At 38.7% G+C, this 16,553-nt stretch overlaps 1 protein-coding gene across 2 annotated transcripts in view; it reads right to left on the minus strand.

The window, feature by feature from the left end:
- Window positions 1–11,910, minus strand: part of COPS4 (COP9 signalosome subunit 4) — a 37,073-nt gene extending 25,163 nt beyond the window's left edge. The window contains exons 1-3 of one of the 2 annotated variants that reach the window (XM_060147912.1): window positions 11,660–11,910; window positions 2,927–3,006; window positions 439–590 (exon numbers count right to left, since the gene is read on the minus strand). In XM_060147912.1, the coding sequence (XP_060003895.1) occupies window positions 439–590; window positions 2,927–3,006; window positions 11,660–11,733 (306 nt within the window). In that variant the 5' untranslated portion in view covers window positions 11,734–11,910. The remainder of the gene's footprint in view (window positions 1–438; window positions 591–2,926; window positions 3,007–11,659) is intronic. The other variant, XM_060147911.1, reaches the window with a different exon arrangement.
- Window positions 11,911–16,553: the final 4,643 nt, after the last annotated feature.

Raw genomic sequence — 16,553 nt, forward strand, 5'->3', positions numbered from 1 at the left:
TACATAAAATTTAAAAAAAAATTATCTAAAGAGTAATATTTGGTTCATAAAACCAAATTATAGTATATGAGCAAATGTCAGCTGGACTTAAAATATCATGATATTTATTTGATCTTACATTGTAAAATGCTGTTTGGCATGCTGTTTGGCACACTGTTTTGTAAAAATGAAGTTGAATGATTACCTACTTTAAAAATTTAATAGTATCTCTCAAAATAACTGCTGCTATCTCAAGTTTAAAAATCGCCACTCTAATAGCCAATATTTTATAATAACTATAAATGGAATATAACCTTTAAAAATCGTGAATCACTATGTTGTACACCTGCAACTTATAATAATATTGTACATCAATTATATCTCAATTTTTAAAAAAAAGAAACACATAATAAACAGAGTCCTAAAAACAAAACAAAAACCACTGCTCTAGGTTTTTACCTGCTCCTCAAATGAAATGACTCTAGGCTGGATCTTTTCCAAGGTGAAATGATAGATTTCTTTGGCTGTGCTATCAGGTAGGTTAGGGAGATGTGTGCAGAAATCAGTCAGCAACTGGCGAGAGATCACGAGGCTGACATTCTCATTTACCACTTGTTAAAAAAAGTAAGGGATAAGAAAACATGAGTAATTTATGTTTTCATTAAGCAATCAATTTTCACCTAAAATTAATACTAAAAATAATATATACCAGTGTACTCTTCAAAGCATTATTTAGGGATCTCCACACCCCTGTGACCTTATATTATAGAACCAGTTTTCCTTATGCTGAATTATCTGATCACATAACAACTACAACAAAACAGTAAAAATACCACAACTTTTCTAAGAACCAGAAATGGCTGGGAAAAAGTTTTAACAGTTGAGAATTTTAAGTCATTCTTTTCTCTTCTTTATTTTTCTACAAAGTGAAGGCACAGAAACACTTAATATTTTTATTTATGTTCTTATATTCTACCTAGCTACAAAAAAAGAGTTAAAGAAGAAACAGTGAAATAATTTTCACGAAGTTTAAATAAAGCGAGTAGTGACAGTCACTGCCACTTGTACTTTCCTGATAAAAACAACAAATAAGAACTTAGGTCAGCACTAGATGCATAGACATATTTTATGACACTGTTTATAAACATTTATGAGGTATTATTATATATGATTAAGGATGAAAACTCTGGAGCCACACTGCTTCCAAATCCTCCTGATTACATGCCCTCAGGCAAGAGACTTAACTTCTCTGTGCTTCTCTTTCCTCTTCTGTAACATGTGGATAAGGTTGCTGTGAAGCTTAAATGCAATATACATAAAGTGCTTTAAACAATACCTGGCACATAGCACTCAGCAAATGTTAGTTATTATTATCACTATTATTACATTTAAAAAAGATGCATCATGCTTGTGAACCACTCCTTAGATAAATTAAGTTTAAATCAGTAGTTACTGGGGAAATAAATGACAGTTCAAAACTATTCAGTTGATGCAAATGATTTTAACAGTAGACTGCTTTTTTTTTTTTTTTTTTTTTTTTATGCGGTACGCGGGCCTCTCACTGTTGTGGCCTCTTCCGTTGCAGAGCACAGGCTCCGACGCACAGGCTCAGCGGCCATGGCTCACGGGCCCAGCTGCTCTGTGGCATGTGGGATCTTCCCAGACTGGGGCACGAACTTGTGTCCCCTGCATCGGCAGGCGGACTCTCAACCACTGCGCCACCAGGGAAGCCCGACTGCTTTTTTTTTTTGGTGGTTCATTGGATTCAAAGTTTATATAAAGATCAAAGTTTATAAAAAGCACTACTCTTTTGCTACTAAGTGCAACGGTCTTAAAAAAGCCACTAAAAGAGTTTTTCTGAAACCATTGCCAGTTTGTCTCACATTGCAGGCCCCAATTTTTTGAGGCAGTAACTGACAGGCCTTGTAACTAATCAGTTTATAGTATATTAATTGGAATTGGATGATACTGGATGTGACTGAGAACAGTTTCATTACAAGTGCCATTAGGTACCTATAACTGTTAGAAATTACTATACAAACTAGGACTTCTCAGGGAAATATAATTAAATAAGAACTATAAGTAAGAAAACTTAGTTTCTAGTCTGGGCTCTGTCACTGACTAACTGAATGTCCTTGGGGGAAAAAGTCACTTAATCCTGAGACTCATTTTATAATATATTATATAGGGCTATCTATACCTGCATTGTTAGTCACAAGGTTATGAAAAGGAGCCTGTGTGATGGATAATGTGTATGAAAGCACACTGTAAACTGTAAAGCACTATCAAGTATCATTAATATTGTGAACTCAGGATAAATTCCAGCCTGAATGTTGAGTAATTTTCCAGATAACTGGATATGTTAGAAGTCAGGGAATGGGGAAGAGTGTCTTAAAGAATGTAAATTTCTAGTTCCCATTCAAAAGAAATGTTCTTAACATTAACAACAGCTAACACTTATCTAGTACTTATCATGTGCCAGGTACTATTCTAAGCACTCCATTATGGATATTAACTCATTTAATCTCCCAACAATTCTACAGGGTAGGTATCATATCCCCATTTTATAGACAAGGAAAAGGAGGCACAAAGAGGTTATATAACCTACCCAAGATCACATAGCTAATAAAATAGCAGACCAGGATTTGAATCCAGACTATTCTTTTTTATCATTTGCTATATTGTCTCTCCATCAGTTGCTTTATCAATAACTATACAAAACCTTAATTGTAAATGTAACAATGGCTTCACATTGAAAAACAATTGAAAAACAATCAAATATCAAGTTGTAAGTAGTTTAAATTCTAAAATCAATCAAGCTCAATGCATATTTAATTTAATCTCAATGTAAATTATACTGACAATCTGATATAAAACAAGGCTTGAGCAAGCTTTTAAGTCCTAACTCAGTAATACAAGGCAAACACAGAATTTTCATTCCACTTACTTGCTTCCACAAAAGCTTTTAAAGCTTCTAGCTGTTCTGCCCCAGATAACTGAATGGCTTTTTCCAGTATCTGACGATACCTAAAACAATACCAAAAAGAAAAAGTGTTTAGAAGGCATTATATAGTCTAATGCTAACTTTGATGTTTGTTCATTTCTATTTACCCTGGTTTCTTTCATAGTGCTCTAGTTTGTGGTTTTCTTCATAGTACACTACAGACTTTTTTTTTTAAGTTTCTAGTTCATCACAAGAAACACTAAATCTGTAATTCAAAGTGCTACTTCTTCTAGTTTTCTTTACAGTATATCACCATTTTTTAAGTTTTCATGTCTATCACAAAAAGAGTAAATCTAAGTTAATGGATCTAAGGTGCCACTTTTTCTTTCAAGTTTTAGTTTTGAATTTGAAACGTCAATTTTCTTTCAAGTGCCTCAAAAGATAAGCTATACTTCCTTCACTAAAGTACACACAAGAACATTACTTGAGGTGGCCCAGAACCTTTTCCTTATGGACCTAATGAATCTAGGTTTACCAACAATAGGATAATGTTGACTATGCAATGAAGCCAAATATTAGAGATTAAATGTCTTAGTGTGTACAAAATACATTCCACCAAGCCAAATGTGCTGACAGAACATCCTTCAGTGCCTATTAGTTCTTTATTTGCATTCAGTTCCAATAACCATTCTGCCTAATATTCATGATCACACAAAATTCAAATCAGCATTCTACAAATGATGGGGAAATGTTGAAAACAAGAACACTAACAATTATTAGGCAATGGTAAGTTCCTTCCTAAACTGTAAACTCCATGAGGACAGGGATTTTTGTTTTGTTTACTGCTATATATACAATGCCTAGAAGAGTACTTGGCACATCATAAGGACTCAAAGATACAGCAGTATTAGTAACATTTTATTTCTTAAATTGAGTGGTTGGTACATTGGTATTATACTATCCTTTATCCCTTTTGTTTGTCTCAATCATATTTATTAAAAGCATTAGTTAATGCATTTTACAAACCTAACTGCAATTATTCAGAGCATTATCCAGAATATAGTCAAGAAATAAAAATATACAAATAGGGCCCAAACTCATTCAAATTTATGACTTGTATTTGTAGGGCACACCCTCAAGCTACAATTCAGCACTTACTGATTATCAGCTCATACAATATTCTCACAGCCTTGGTGATACGATTTCTCAAAACAGCAGTGAATCAAACTGGCTTTGTAAGAAAGCAGGTATACTGACAGAAAAGATAGCTAACTCCAAAAGAAGAGACAAACAATTCCAAGAAAGCAAGGAAATATTATCAAGCTTTAAAATAAAAAATTGTCATTTTAAAAACTGCTACATTTGAGGGATGAAATACAGTTATCTAAAAATTTATTTACATTAAATATCTCATTCTCGGGAGTTTACCAGTGGCCTAGTGGTTAGGATTCGGCGCTTTCACTGCCGTGGCCTGGGTTCAATCCCTGGTTGGGGAACTGAGATCCCACAAACTGTGCAGCACAGCCAAAAAACAAACAAACAAACAAAACTCATTCTCTCTCTCTACATATATACATATATACACACACATATACACATATATTTTCCATATCTATATTTATACATTTACTTTATTGCCCTGGGCATGGTTCTAGTTAATGCATTCAATGGTTTATTATTTCTTTTTTAGATTGGCTTGTTTTTCATAATCAATTAAATGAAGACTATGGCTAAACCCTCTTACTCTTAAATCCCAGTTATTTTATACTAACAATATTGTATTCAACGATGACAATGTCTCACTTATAAAAATTTGCTAATAATTTAAGTTTTAATATATAGTTTCATAACTTATCAATCAACTAATCTGTATTGAGAACACCAAAAAAAACCCAATCGAAATCAATGGAAAAGATGGAAAAGTGACTGATGTGGAGAACATGACAAGTACCAAATATTTTTTCATTAAAAAATACTATGGAGGAAAAGAAAATTAATTAAGGCAACTTGCATCTGTCCTATCCATTCATCATCATCAACAAATGTTTATTGAGCATCTATTATGTATGTGAACTAAAGTTCAGTATGTCAATTTCTGATTTCTTGGCACTTGAAAGGAATCTGGAGGTAAATAAAACATACACACATGAAACTGTACCACAGTCACTATCTATGCTCAAAATTAGTGTAACAGGTATGTATTCACAGATTTTTCATTTACAGTAATGGTGAAATAGATATTGGACCAATCCTGCCTCCAAAACAACATAAAAAGTTGAAAGAAATGAAAAAAAATTTAATAGCATAAAATCCTAACAAGAAAGAGTAAAGAGAAGAGACTAAGCGCAAAGACGTGAACCATAGCTTCTGTCTGAAAGCATTTGCTGACTGTGGAAAGAGAGCTGAGAGGCAGAGAGGCACTTCTGCTGGGGAAAAGTGGGCTCGGCTCTGGGGTGTTCTGCCATCTGCTGGAAACGCTGAAAATCAAGTTGCAATTTCCGGCTGACTGATAAAACTAGAACAGGAATCTAAGGTGTTTTACCTGCCAAAGGAGGAAACACTAGCACTTTGGAAGTATGGTTACAAATTCTATTCCAAGGATCATCTAGTAAGAAGACCAATAAATTTGGAAGCCTTGGTCCTAGACTCCTAACCCTGTCAGGTGTCCAGCAGAAGGAAATGAAAATCCTCCCTGAAAGGTAATATCATAGACCTCCAGTTGTTTCTAAAAATACATTTAAAAATAATTTGCCCAACAACAAACATTACAATGCATATGACAATATTAGCTGGAATCAACAAAAACAACAGTCAATAGCAACAAACAGGGACTCCAGATACTGGAGTTACCAGAAAGACTGAAATACACTTATGTTTATCAAGTTTATAGAGACAAAGACAGGCTTTTAAAAAGTTTCAGAAGAAACTAGGAACCATAAATAGTGTCATTTGAAAAAAGAATCACCAAAAGCTATAGAACTAAAAAATAATATTACCAAAACTTGAAATTCGGTGTAGTTCTTAACAGCAGACTAGACACATTTGACGAACTGACAAACTAGAAAGTAGGAGAACTTATCCAGAATAAAGCCTTGAAATGGAAAGTACAGAAGACAGAGTAAGGGGCACAGAGGTCACAGTAACAAGGCCTAACAAGGGTTTCACCCGGGGCCTAGAGGAGAAAATAGAACGGGACAGAGGCAACATTTAAAGAGAGAGAGGGCTTCCCTGGTGGCGCAGTGGTTGAGAGTCCGCCTGCCAATGCAGGGGACACGGGTTCGTGTTCCGGTCTGGGAAAATCCCACATGCCGCGGAGCGGCTGGGCCCGTGAGCCATGGCCGCTGAGCCTGCGCGTCTGGAGCCTGTGCTCCGCAATGGGAGAGGCCACAACAGTGAGAGGCCCACGTACCGCAAAAAATAATGATAATAATAAAATAAAATAAAGAGACAGAGAGCTGAAAAACCTCTCAGAACAATGAATGATCCAATCCATTGATTCGAGAAACAAAATGAAGCTTAACCAGGATAATGTGGTAGAGCAGTGGTCCCCAACCTTTTTGGCACCAGGGATGGGTTTCGTGGAAGACAATTTTTCCATGGAAGGGGTGTGCTGGGGCGTGGCGGTGGTTTAGGCGGTAACGCGAGCAACAGGGCGCGATGGGGGGCGGCAGATGAAGCTTCGCCCGTAGCTCACCTCCTGCTCTCTTCTGCGGTCCGGTTCCTAACAGGCCTCGGACCATTAGCGGTCCAACGCCCGGGGAGCTGGGGACCCCTGCGGTAAAGCACTCACAAAAATTGCCCACATTTCTTTTACTCTCTGTATCTATGCCCCTTTCCAATGTGACTTCGTAACTCTTCACATCAAGAGGTACAGTTTATCTCCCTACCCTTTCATCTGGGCTTGTTTTGACCAATAGAAGGCAACAGAAATAGAAGTAAAGTGCCCGTTCCAAGCCTGGACTTTAAGAGAATTTGTCTTTATCTGCTGGAACGCGGCTTTGCCACATGAATGGGTCCAGGCCGACCTATTGGATGATGAGATATGTAGCCCAGTCACCTGCCACCGCCACAGCCAACAGAGAAGCAGAGCTGCCTACCTGACCTGACTGCCTACATGTAGCTGACTACAGGTGCACCTGGAGCCCCTGTGGAACCAAGACCACGTGGAATAGGGAAGAATCAACCAGCTGGGCCCAGCCCAAAGTACAAAACAACAGAACTATGAGCTAAATAAATGATTGTTGTTTTAAGCCGTGAAGTTCTGGGGTGGTTTATTTCACAGCAGAAGCTAATTGACATAAGTAAAATCAAATCCACAGACACATCATAATGAAGTTGCAGAATATTAAAGACAAAATCTTACAGCTAAGTGCTAATATAATTTTTTAGAATTTTAGAATTAATTTTTTAGATCAACCTAATGAGGTTGATCTTTTTTTTTAACATCTTTATTGGAGTATAATTGCTTTACAATGTTGTGTTAGTTTCTGCTGTATAACAAAGTGAATCAGCTATACGCATACATATATCCCCATATCCCTCCCTCTTACATCTCACTTCCACACTCCCTATCCCACCCCTCTAGGTGGTCACAAAGCACCGAGCTGATCTCCCTGTGCTATGCAGCTGCTTCCCACTAGCTATCTATTTTACATTTGGTAGAGTATATATGTCAATGTTACTCTCTCACTTCATCCCAGCTTACCCTTCCCCCTCCCCCTGTCCTCAACTCCTTCTCTATGCCTGTGTCTTTATTTCTGTCCTGCCACTAGGTTCATGAGAACCATTTTTTTTTTTTAAGATTCCATATATATGCGTTAGCATATGGTATTTGTTTTTCTCTTTCTGACTTGCTTCATTCTGTATGACAGACTCCACGTTCATCCACCAATGAGGTTGATCTTTAAGCAGTCTAAATATTTGGACTTAGTTAGTGTTAAATGGGAAAGAGTAGGAGAAGACAGAAATTCTAGGCAAAAAAAAATTTGTCTGAAATGCAGTCCAGTTTGCTGAAAGTAATATAAAACCAAAAGGTAGGTAGGTGTTTCGAGTTAAGGGCTCTGAGCCAAGCAGACAGACTGTATGCTGGCTTTGTCACTAGCTATGTGACCCCAGAGCAAAGGGTTTCACCTCTGTTTTCTCACATGTAATGTAAATACTATCACCTACTGTTTAAGATTTAAAAATGTAAGTAAAGTTGTGCTTGGCATATGGTAAACACTAGATTTTAGGGAACTCCACTCTTCAGATGGGAACCGCTGAAACTTGTGTGTGGGAATAACAGAGAACCAGAGAATCTGCATTAGAAGAGGACTTTGAGGTCTGACCTCTGTTTCGTGTGTGTGTGTGTGTGTGTGTGTGTGTGTGTGTGTGTGTATCCTCTATTTTTTGACAATTCTATTCCACTGTATTACTAGAAAGCTGTGATCCAAAGTCTACCTCTGTGAGGTAGAAAAGTCTATTTTCTTTTCTGCAAAACAGCTTTTTTAATAGTCAAGGGCAGCTAAAAGGTCTCCCTTTCTCTCCTTTCTCCAGATTGACAGCTTTTTGTAAAATGAAGCATTTAGATTTCAAAGGCCTGATATTTTCCTCTGAATACCCTCCATACCACAGAACTGGGAAGGAAAAAAAAAAAAAAGGTCATATTTATATAGGATTGACTCAACAAAGACCTATAATCCATGACCTCAAACCTGCCCTCAAAGAGATAACATTCTAGTTGGAAAAGCAAGAAGTAAAAAGACAAAACAAGTAAGTGCTATCATAGAGGTAAACATAGGATGCCACTGGGCATGGGAAGAGCAACTAACCAGGTCCTCCATGTGTTGATGGTTGTTCAGAGAAGGTTTTTTGGAAGAAATAACATCTGAACTGAATTTTGAAGAATCACACAGGTTTTAGCCAAGTGAATAAGATAAGCTATCACAACAAATGCTCCCTCTCTCAAGGCTTTTCACTTCTTCTAAAACTTTATATGAGATAACGAACACAATGCATAATATGTACAAAAGCAGTCTATATAATTTGCAAAAATGCTTCTCATGTGATAATTTCTTACATCAATTTCAGACTGTTGTGTTATTTCATAGTTATGGGAAAGCATTTCTAATTGAAGTTTTGACAAGAAAAGCAGTGTAGTCTGATGGGTTAAAAATGAGCTTTTTAGAGTAGACAAACCTGGTTTCAAATATATGCTCTGCACCTTTTCAGCTATTCATTGAGTCAACCAATATTTATTGAATAACTACTGTTATAAATATTCTGCAAATTGCTGGTAACACACAGTATCAGTATTTTAAAAAGGAATTTACTCCATTACTTCTTAATATGGAATCCTTTGTTACTCAGCTCCTAACATAAAGCCTAAAACCACTGATATGTTCCAAGAGTATTCCTCTCATAAAGCATGTAGCTGGCAGAACTGTTTTCTTATGAAAATAAATATGACACGTTCTTGCCCAGATAGGACCAGATATGTACCCACAGGCAAGGCCAAGACTTTCCTCAGGAAGCACTGGCTATCAGTTATCAAGCACATTATTTTATTTTATTTAATCTTCATAATAATCCTGTGTACTAGATTGTTACAGTAATGGTATCCAGTGTAACTTGGCCACTCTTCCCATAAAGAGGTAGACTCCATTTCCCCTCCCCTTGAATCTGGCCTGGTCATGTGACTTACTTTGACCAGTATTTGAGAACTGATGTTGTGAGACTTCCAAGGGTAGCTTTAAGAGACCTCGCAGCTTCCACTCTCACCCTCTTGGAACACTCCCAAGGCCCTGTAAGGAATCCTCAGCTAAACTACTGAATGAGAGGCAGTGTGGAGAGAGACCCAGCCAACAGCTAGATGTGTATGTGAGTCCATTTTAGCCCCACCAACCCCAGCTGAGCTGCCAGTTGACTGCACTTGTATGAGTGGGCCCAGACAAGACCAGCAAAATAGCTCAGTAGACCCAAAGCATATTGAGAAATTATAGTTGTTTTACACCACTAAGTTACTGATTTGTTTACAGAGCAGTAAATAACTAAAGCACCCAATAAGGTGGATACTATTGTTTATCTGCAATTCCGAGCAGAGGAAGTAAATGCTTAGCTTAAGTTTCAGAATCCCGCAAATACATGAAAACTTTATCTCTTCTGATAACTAATAAACTTTTTTTTTTTTTTTTCTGTACGCGGGCATTTTTTTTTTTTTTTCTGTACACTGTTGTGGCCTCTCCCGTTGCGAAGCACAGGCTCCGGACGCGCAGGCCCAGCGGCCATGGCTTACGGGCCCAGCCGCTCCGCGGCATGTGGGATCCTCCCGGACCGGGGTACGAACCCGTGTCCCCTGCATCAGCAGGCGGACTCTCAACCACTGCGCCACCAGGGAAGCCCTAATGCACTTATTTTTTTCACCAAAACAAAAAGGAGAGCAGGCATGGAAAAAATATATAAGCTAGTTTTACTTTCATCCAAATCTATTAAAATTACATGCAAAACGGATTGAGCTACAAGACATATTCAACTTATTTCCAACCCAGGGATTATTACGTCCATACGTATTTACTAACTGCTTAATAATAATAGTAACAACGACAATCCTATGGCTGTTTCTAAGTGTCAGGTACTGTTCTAAGTGATGTAAGTGTGATATAAGTGCATATACACACACATACTCATTTTGTCCTCAGACAGGATATATATGATCATCCCATTTTCCTGAGAGGGAAATTGCCCCACAAAGTAGTTAAGCCCAAGATACACAGCTAAATTTCCCACTGATAAAGCAGATTACATTTACCACCAGACAAAAACATAAAACAAAGTCAAGGTTTCAGCGGCCAGGTTAGAGCAGTCGTATCCTATTGAATGGATCAAAGTGATCTCAGCCGTCGGGATGTAAATTGGATCAACTTGACAAGCACACTTTAAACAGAATGCATGTTCATTACAAAAAAAACAAAAAAAACAAAAAACAGTGCTGTGAAATCTACAAAGAGAAAACTGACATCTTTCTGTAACTAACACCGCTTGCAGGGCAGGCGCATATCACAAATTTTAAGTTGGAGTGCACCTAAGCCTTCCACATAAATTCCGACCAAATTCCTAAACAATCCAGATCCCTGCAAACATCACTACTCTAGACATCCCGACCCATGTTATGGTGACATGCCGCCTACGTGCCCTTCTTCAGAGTTGGTGGCGGAGAGTACCCAAAACACAACCCACAGAAGATGGTTCAAGTGGCTCTGAACGACATGATAGCGGCCATACCTCCTCAGCCCTCTCAGCCTCAAGAAGCCATCTCCCCAGAAAACTCTACACCAAGGTCCCAGAATATAAATTTCCCTTCAACCAAACGAAAAAAGGGGGGAGCAGGGGCAAAGAGAGGCCACGATTCAGTGTGAGAGGCCGGCAGGCGATGGGAAGGGGCACCAGGGAAGGCTTAGAAGGCCATGGAAGCAGTCGTCCCACAAACCGCGCTTCTAGAATCTTAAGATACAGGAAAGGATGCCATCAGGGACTGCAAACGTTGACAGTCACCCCAGATCTACGGTCCTGAGGGCTCCTTACACAAGGTCCCTTCCAGTTTTCTGCTGCTCCCAACATTTGCCTACACAACCGACCTCAGGCCCGCCCCCTTGGTCATCAGGCCCGCTCCTAGCCTCACATCCGAAAGCCGCCGTCAATCCAAGGAGAACAAGTCTCTGGCTTTACTCTCCACCTCCCAGGCCCCTGGGAAATACTCACTTGCCCGCCAGATCTTTATGAGAGCCGCTCGAATTCATGAGCTGGGCCAAATCCTGTCGCACGGCTGCCGCCATCTTTCTCCCAGCTCAGCGAAGGCTGCGAGGCCTCTCACGGCCAAAAGAAAACGAGTGTAGGCCTCCAGAGTGCGGCTAGAGGGAACCCGAGATGCCACAGAGTAGCGCCTGTGTGGGCCAGACCGCCGAGAGTGGGAGCCTGCGTTAGGCCCGCCCCCAGGGTTGAGTGACGCGAAGCTCCACTCCTCAAGTCCGAGGCCGGCCCGGGCTTCTCTCACAGGCTCAGGCTCGCACGCTCCCACTTCGGATTGGCGGATGAACTCCAAGAGGCTGTGTCGCTTGTGCAACCCCAACAAATGCCCGATACGCAAAACTACCGGATTTTCATCAAGTTCCGTGTTTCACGTCTGTGGTTTACCGTTCCTTGTTCTTTAAGGCAGCCCTTAACTACCCGTGGTAAAGAACGAGTTGTTTTTGGTTACAATTCACCACAGACCGGTACTTTTTGTAAAGTACAATAAAAAAGGTCCCCATTCCCCTTCCCACTCTGCCCCCTTTATATAGGTTGATCATACCTCCCAATTTGTCCAGGACAGTGCCATTTTCCATCTGTTGTTCTGGAGTAATTATTAATAACATGCCCTTTCACTCTACCAACTGTTCCATTTGGATGACAAATTATATGATCACCTTACCTTGATATGTAATTATATTCATTACTTATGTATCCTTGTAGAATTTGCAATTTTTTTGTCCTTTCTAGCTTTTGCAAAAGATAGCACATTCTGCTCTTGATTTTTTTCTCTTCTTGAAGATTTTACCATGTAAGTCCAGAGAGCTTCCTCATTTTTTAGAGCTGGAGAGTATTCCATATAATGAAGGGATGCCATGGTTCATTTAATCCGTATAGCTAGACACTTAAGTTGTTTTTAATCAACCAACCAATGCTGCAATGAATAACCTTGTATGTACATCATTTTATATGTGTACAGGTAGAATACATTCAAGAAGAGAGTCAAAGCTTAGATGTACTTACAATCTTGAAAGATATTACCAAATTGCACTTTATAGGAATGGGACCATTACAAGCAGCAATACATAGGAGTGCAAATTTCTATAGCCTTGCCTACAAAGGATGTTAAACTTTTGAATTTTTGCCACTTTATATGTGAAAAGAAGCATGTTCCCTCTTTTGGGAAGGGGAAAGAAAAGAAGACCAGAACAGGGAAATCCTTTGGGAAAGTAATGTGGTGATTACCCACATCAATTCAGATCTCACTCCATTGTTAAGAACTTAGTCAAATCACCATGCCTGGCAACAATGAGACTGGAAACTTAGTTTCCTTTTCCAGGGGAAAAGGAAAGGATGGTTTTGGAGGGACAGTAGGCAGTCTTTACTGCCATCTGTCCCTCTGACCATAATATCTGTGTGTATCCTTCTTGTAATAGAACACTCATCTCTAAAGAAGAGTGTTCAATTTCCCAATTCAGTTTCTCTAGCAGCTTAAAATCCAGGATGTCTGATGATGCACAACCCTCTCCATCAGATTGGGATGAAACTTTTCATGGCACTGTAAAACAAATTATCTGCCTCATGCACAAACATGTAATACAAAACAATAGTGGAGCAAGAACAGGAGGAACAGCATAACCACAGTTACAATCCAGAAAAAGTAAGAGTGGGAAACACAGCAGTTACTTGTCCACAGCAATGGTAGAATCCTGGGCAGAAATTATGAACACCCACTACCCTGGTTAGACCCTAGTAGTGCATTTTGAGAGGATCATTGCATTGTTCATTGTATTCTGTGAGCCTGAGCTTTGCCCTCTGAATACAAGTTAACTGGGTGTTGGAGAGTAGTCCCTCTTTAGGGAAATGTTTTAGAGCTTGAACAAGTGAGGGCATTTGTAGGCCAGGTTTATCAGTGTTTTTTTTTTTAACATAATTTCACTGAATAGTCAGTAAACTCTGTTCGCTTATAGACAGTTTCAGGGGCCAATAATCACACCCAAAGTTTTTTCTAGAAGTAGTCGTTAAATATGCCCTATTTCCTGACTTCCACATGCAGCCCATTCTTAACATCTTAATCATGGCATCCTTGAAATCACCTGAAACAATAAGATTAGGTGTAAAGAGGACTCTATTAGTTTGATTTTTGCTTCAGTTTATCTTTCTTTTCTGATGCTTTTTTATTTACTTGCATTTGCAAAAAAGTCATAATGGGCTCTGAGAGATCTTTAAGCCAAGTCTTCTCTTCTGTTATTTAAATTTATTTATTTATTTATGGCGGCGTTGGGTCTTTGCTGCTGCGCGCGGGCTTTCTCTAGTTGCAGCGAGCTGGGGCTACGCTTGTTGTGATGCGCGGGCTTCTCATTACGGTGGCTTCTCGTTGCGGAGCACAGGCTCTAGGCACGTGGGCTTCAGTAACTGTGGTGTGCAGGCTCAGTAGTTGTGGTGCACGGGCTTAGTTGATCTGCGGCATGTGGGATCTTCCCAGACCAGGGCTCAAACCTGTGTCCCCTGCATTGGCAGGTGGATTCTTAACCACTGCACCACCAGGGAAATCCCTCTTCTGTTATTTAGGTTTACACAAGCAGTTGGCTTTTTCAACTTAGTGAAGCTCCAGAATATCTGGACATTCTGTTCCCTTTTTACCCTGACTTCAAACTTTACTTGTAATACCTTGCTAAAAGACAAAAAGAAGCAGCCACATACACAAACTGGCTCTTTCCAGATATCTCCACTAGAGCTACAAGCTAGGGAGGGAGGTTGTCTGCCTTTCTAGTTATTGTAGGCAACAATTTTACTAAATTTTTTTGACATGACAAGGCCTCCCCCTTCCAAACTCTTTATTACCCCTGCCCAAGTTCTAAGGGAATACTACATATTTTTAGTTTTTGCTCATAGCATTGAGAAAAACAAACCTGGATGGCACTGGAAGCTTATTCTCTCCCTCTCTCCAGTTGCTTAGCAGGAAAGTTACTAGGCACATCCGAGTTAAGGGAAGTGCACTGATGCTAGTTCTTTTTTACTAGGTAAAAACTTGGATCCTAGCCCCAACATACTGAGTCAAAATTGCCATGTTAACAAAATACCTCTAGTAATTTTGCACATTAAAGTTTGACTAACAATGCTCTAGCAGATGTCACCACTGGTATATGAGCTCTTCTCATTAAATGCTTATTTAATAAGGCCATTTCTCTGGCCAGGGATCTCCCATTTTCACATAATCAACTAGATGATCTCTACCCCCTCACAATTTCCCTACAAATATGCAAAGGGAGACATCCTAACATCTTTTTCCTAGCACATCTTCCACTCAGCATCCCATGTGCCCAGCTCAAATATGCCTTGCTATAGAAGTAATAGAAAAAAAAAGTATAAGTGAGTGTATGTAGTGCTGTTTTCTGAGCACCAATTGCTTCTCTGAATTTGTTCCATATGTTGTTAGTGCTGTTATCAAAATTGTTCTATAGTCATCTTGTGTGTTTACCAGCCTAGTCCCTGAATCAGCCATTTCTCCAAGAAGCCCTTGTTCCTTTAGTTCCTTTTAGGAATGATAGTTACAGATAACAACCTGTGTGCTAGGGATGCTTACTGCTACTGTGTTGGTCATTGGGAACCTTTTCATAGGATGGATGTAGGATATATAGATATAGATATAGATATAGATATATATCCTACATATATATACACACATACACACACATAATTAAAGATAAAATAACTCATGAGTTCATAGTGATACTTCCAATTCCAATTTAGGTGATTTTACTTAACCTCTTCTGTATTACATCTGTATCTCCTTAATTCCACATCCAAAGTCCTGGTTCACAAGTACATAGAGGATTACAGAATCAGAAAATTCCATAATTATTCATTTAATTCATCCCACATTATACACACAACAATTTCAGAAAAACAATACTAAAACTAACACCCTCAATACGATTGCTGAGAAGAGTTCAATCTTCTGCTAATCCTCTCCCATTTCCTTTCATTTTTCATAATTGTACTGTAACTATATGATAAGCAAATACAGCCAGTACAAATGGTACTTTCTTCCTTTTAATCCTTATTTAGTCTTAGTTCTATAAATAATACATATTTAATGCTCACTGTCAGCTCTTATATTGATATCTCTCTAGTCCTTTTTGTTGTCTGAAGGTAGTTCTTTAACAGGTTTCTCAGGAAGGGCTCATAGAAGGCATATTCTCAGTAACATCTTCTGCCTTTTATGTTTGAAAGTCAGTTTTGTTAGATATAATCAACCTTGGCTCACTTTTCTTGAGAATCTTGAATGTGGTACTCTATTTTCTTGGGGCATAAAGCATTGCTGAAAAATATCTCATGAGAGTCTAATTTTCTTTTCTTATAAATGACCTACTCTTTTTGCCTAGATGTCCCAAATTTATTTTCCTCTAACACCGAGTAATTTTACTAGACTAAGTGTTGGTATTGGTCATTCTGGGTCAATATTCTCAGGTACACAGTGTGCTCTTTTAATATGTAGTTTTAATTTTTTTCAACAACATTGTCTTTCATTACAATCTCTTGTACCTGCTCTATTTCTTTGGTTTCTTTCTTCAGAAACTACTATTATCTATATGTTAAAACAGAAGATCTACCTATCTTTAGTATTAGTCACCCATCCTCAAAATCTTTTTATTCCTTTTTTCACATCATTTTTATTTTAAAAAATTTCCTCCTTTTCATTCTCTATTTCTCTTAAGGCATTATTTTTCCTTTTTATTTACTCCTGGTTTCCTTCTAGTCTAGTTTTCATTTTGAAAGTAATATTTTTACTTCTAATTCGTTCCTGAATTCCACCACTCATTCTGGGTATATCTGATTTTATTATGGTATCCTGTCATGTCCT

Source organism: Lagenorhynchus albirostris, chromosome 4 (assembly GCF_949774975.1).
Source record: "Lagenorhynchus albirostris chromosome 4, mLagAlb1.1, whole genome shotgun sequence".
In the NCBI taxonomy this organism is placed as follows: domain Eukaryota; kingdom Metazoa; phylum Chordata; class Mammalia; order Artiodactyla; family Delphinidae; genus Lagenorhynchus; species Lagenorhynchus albirostris.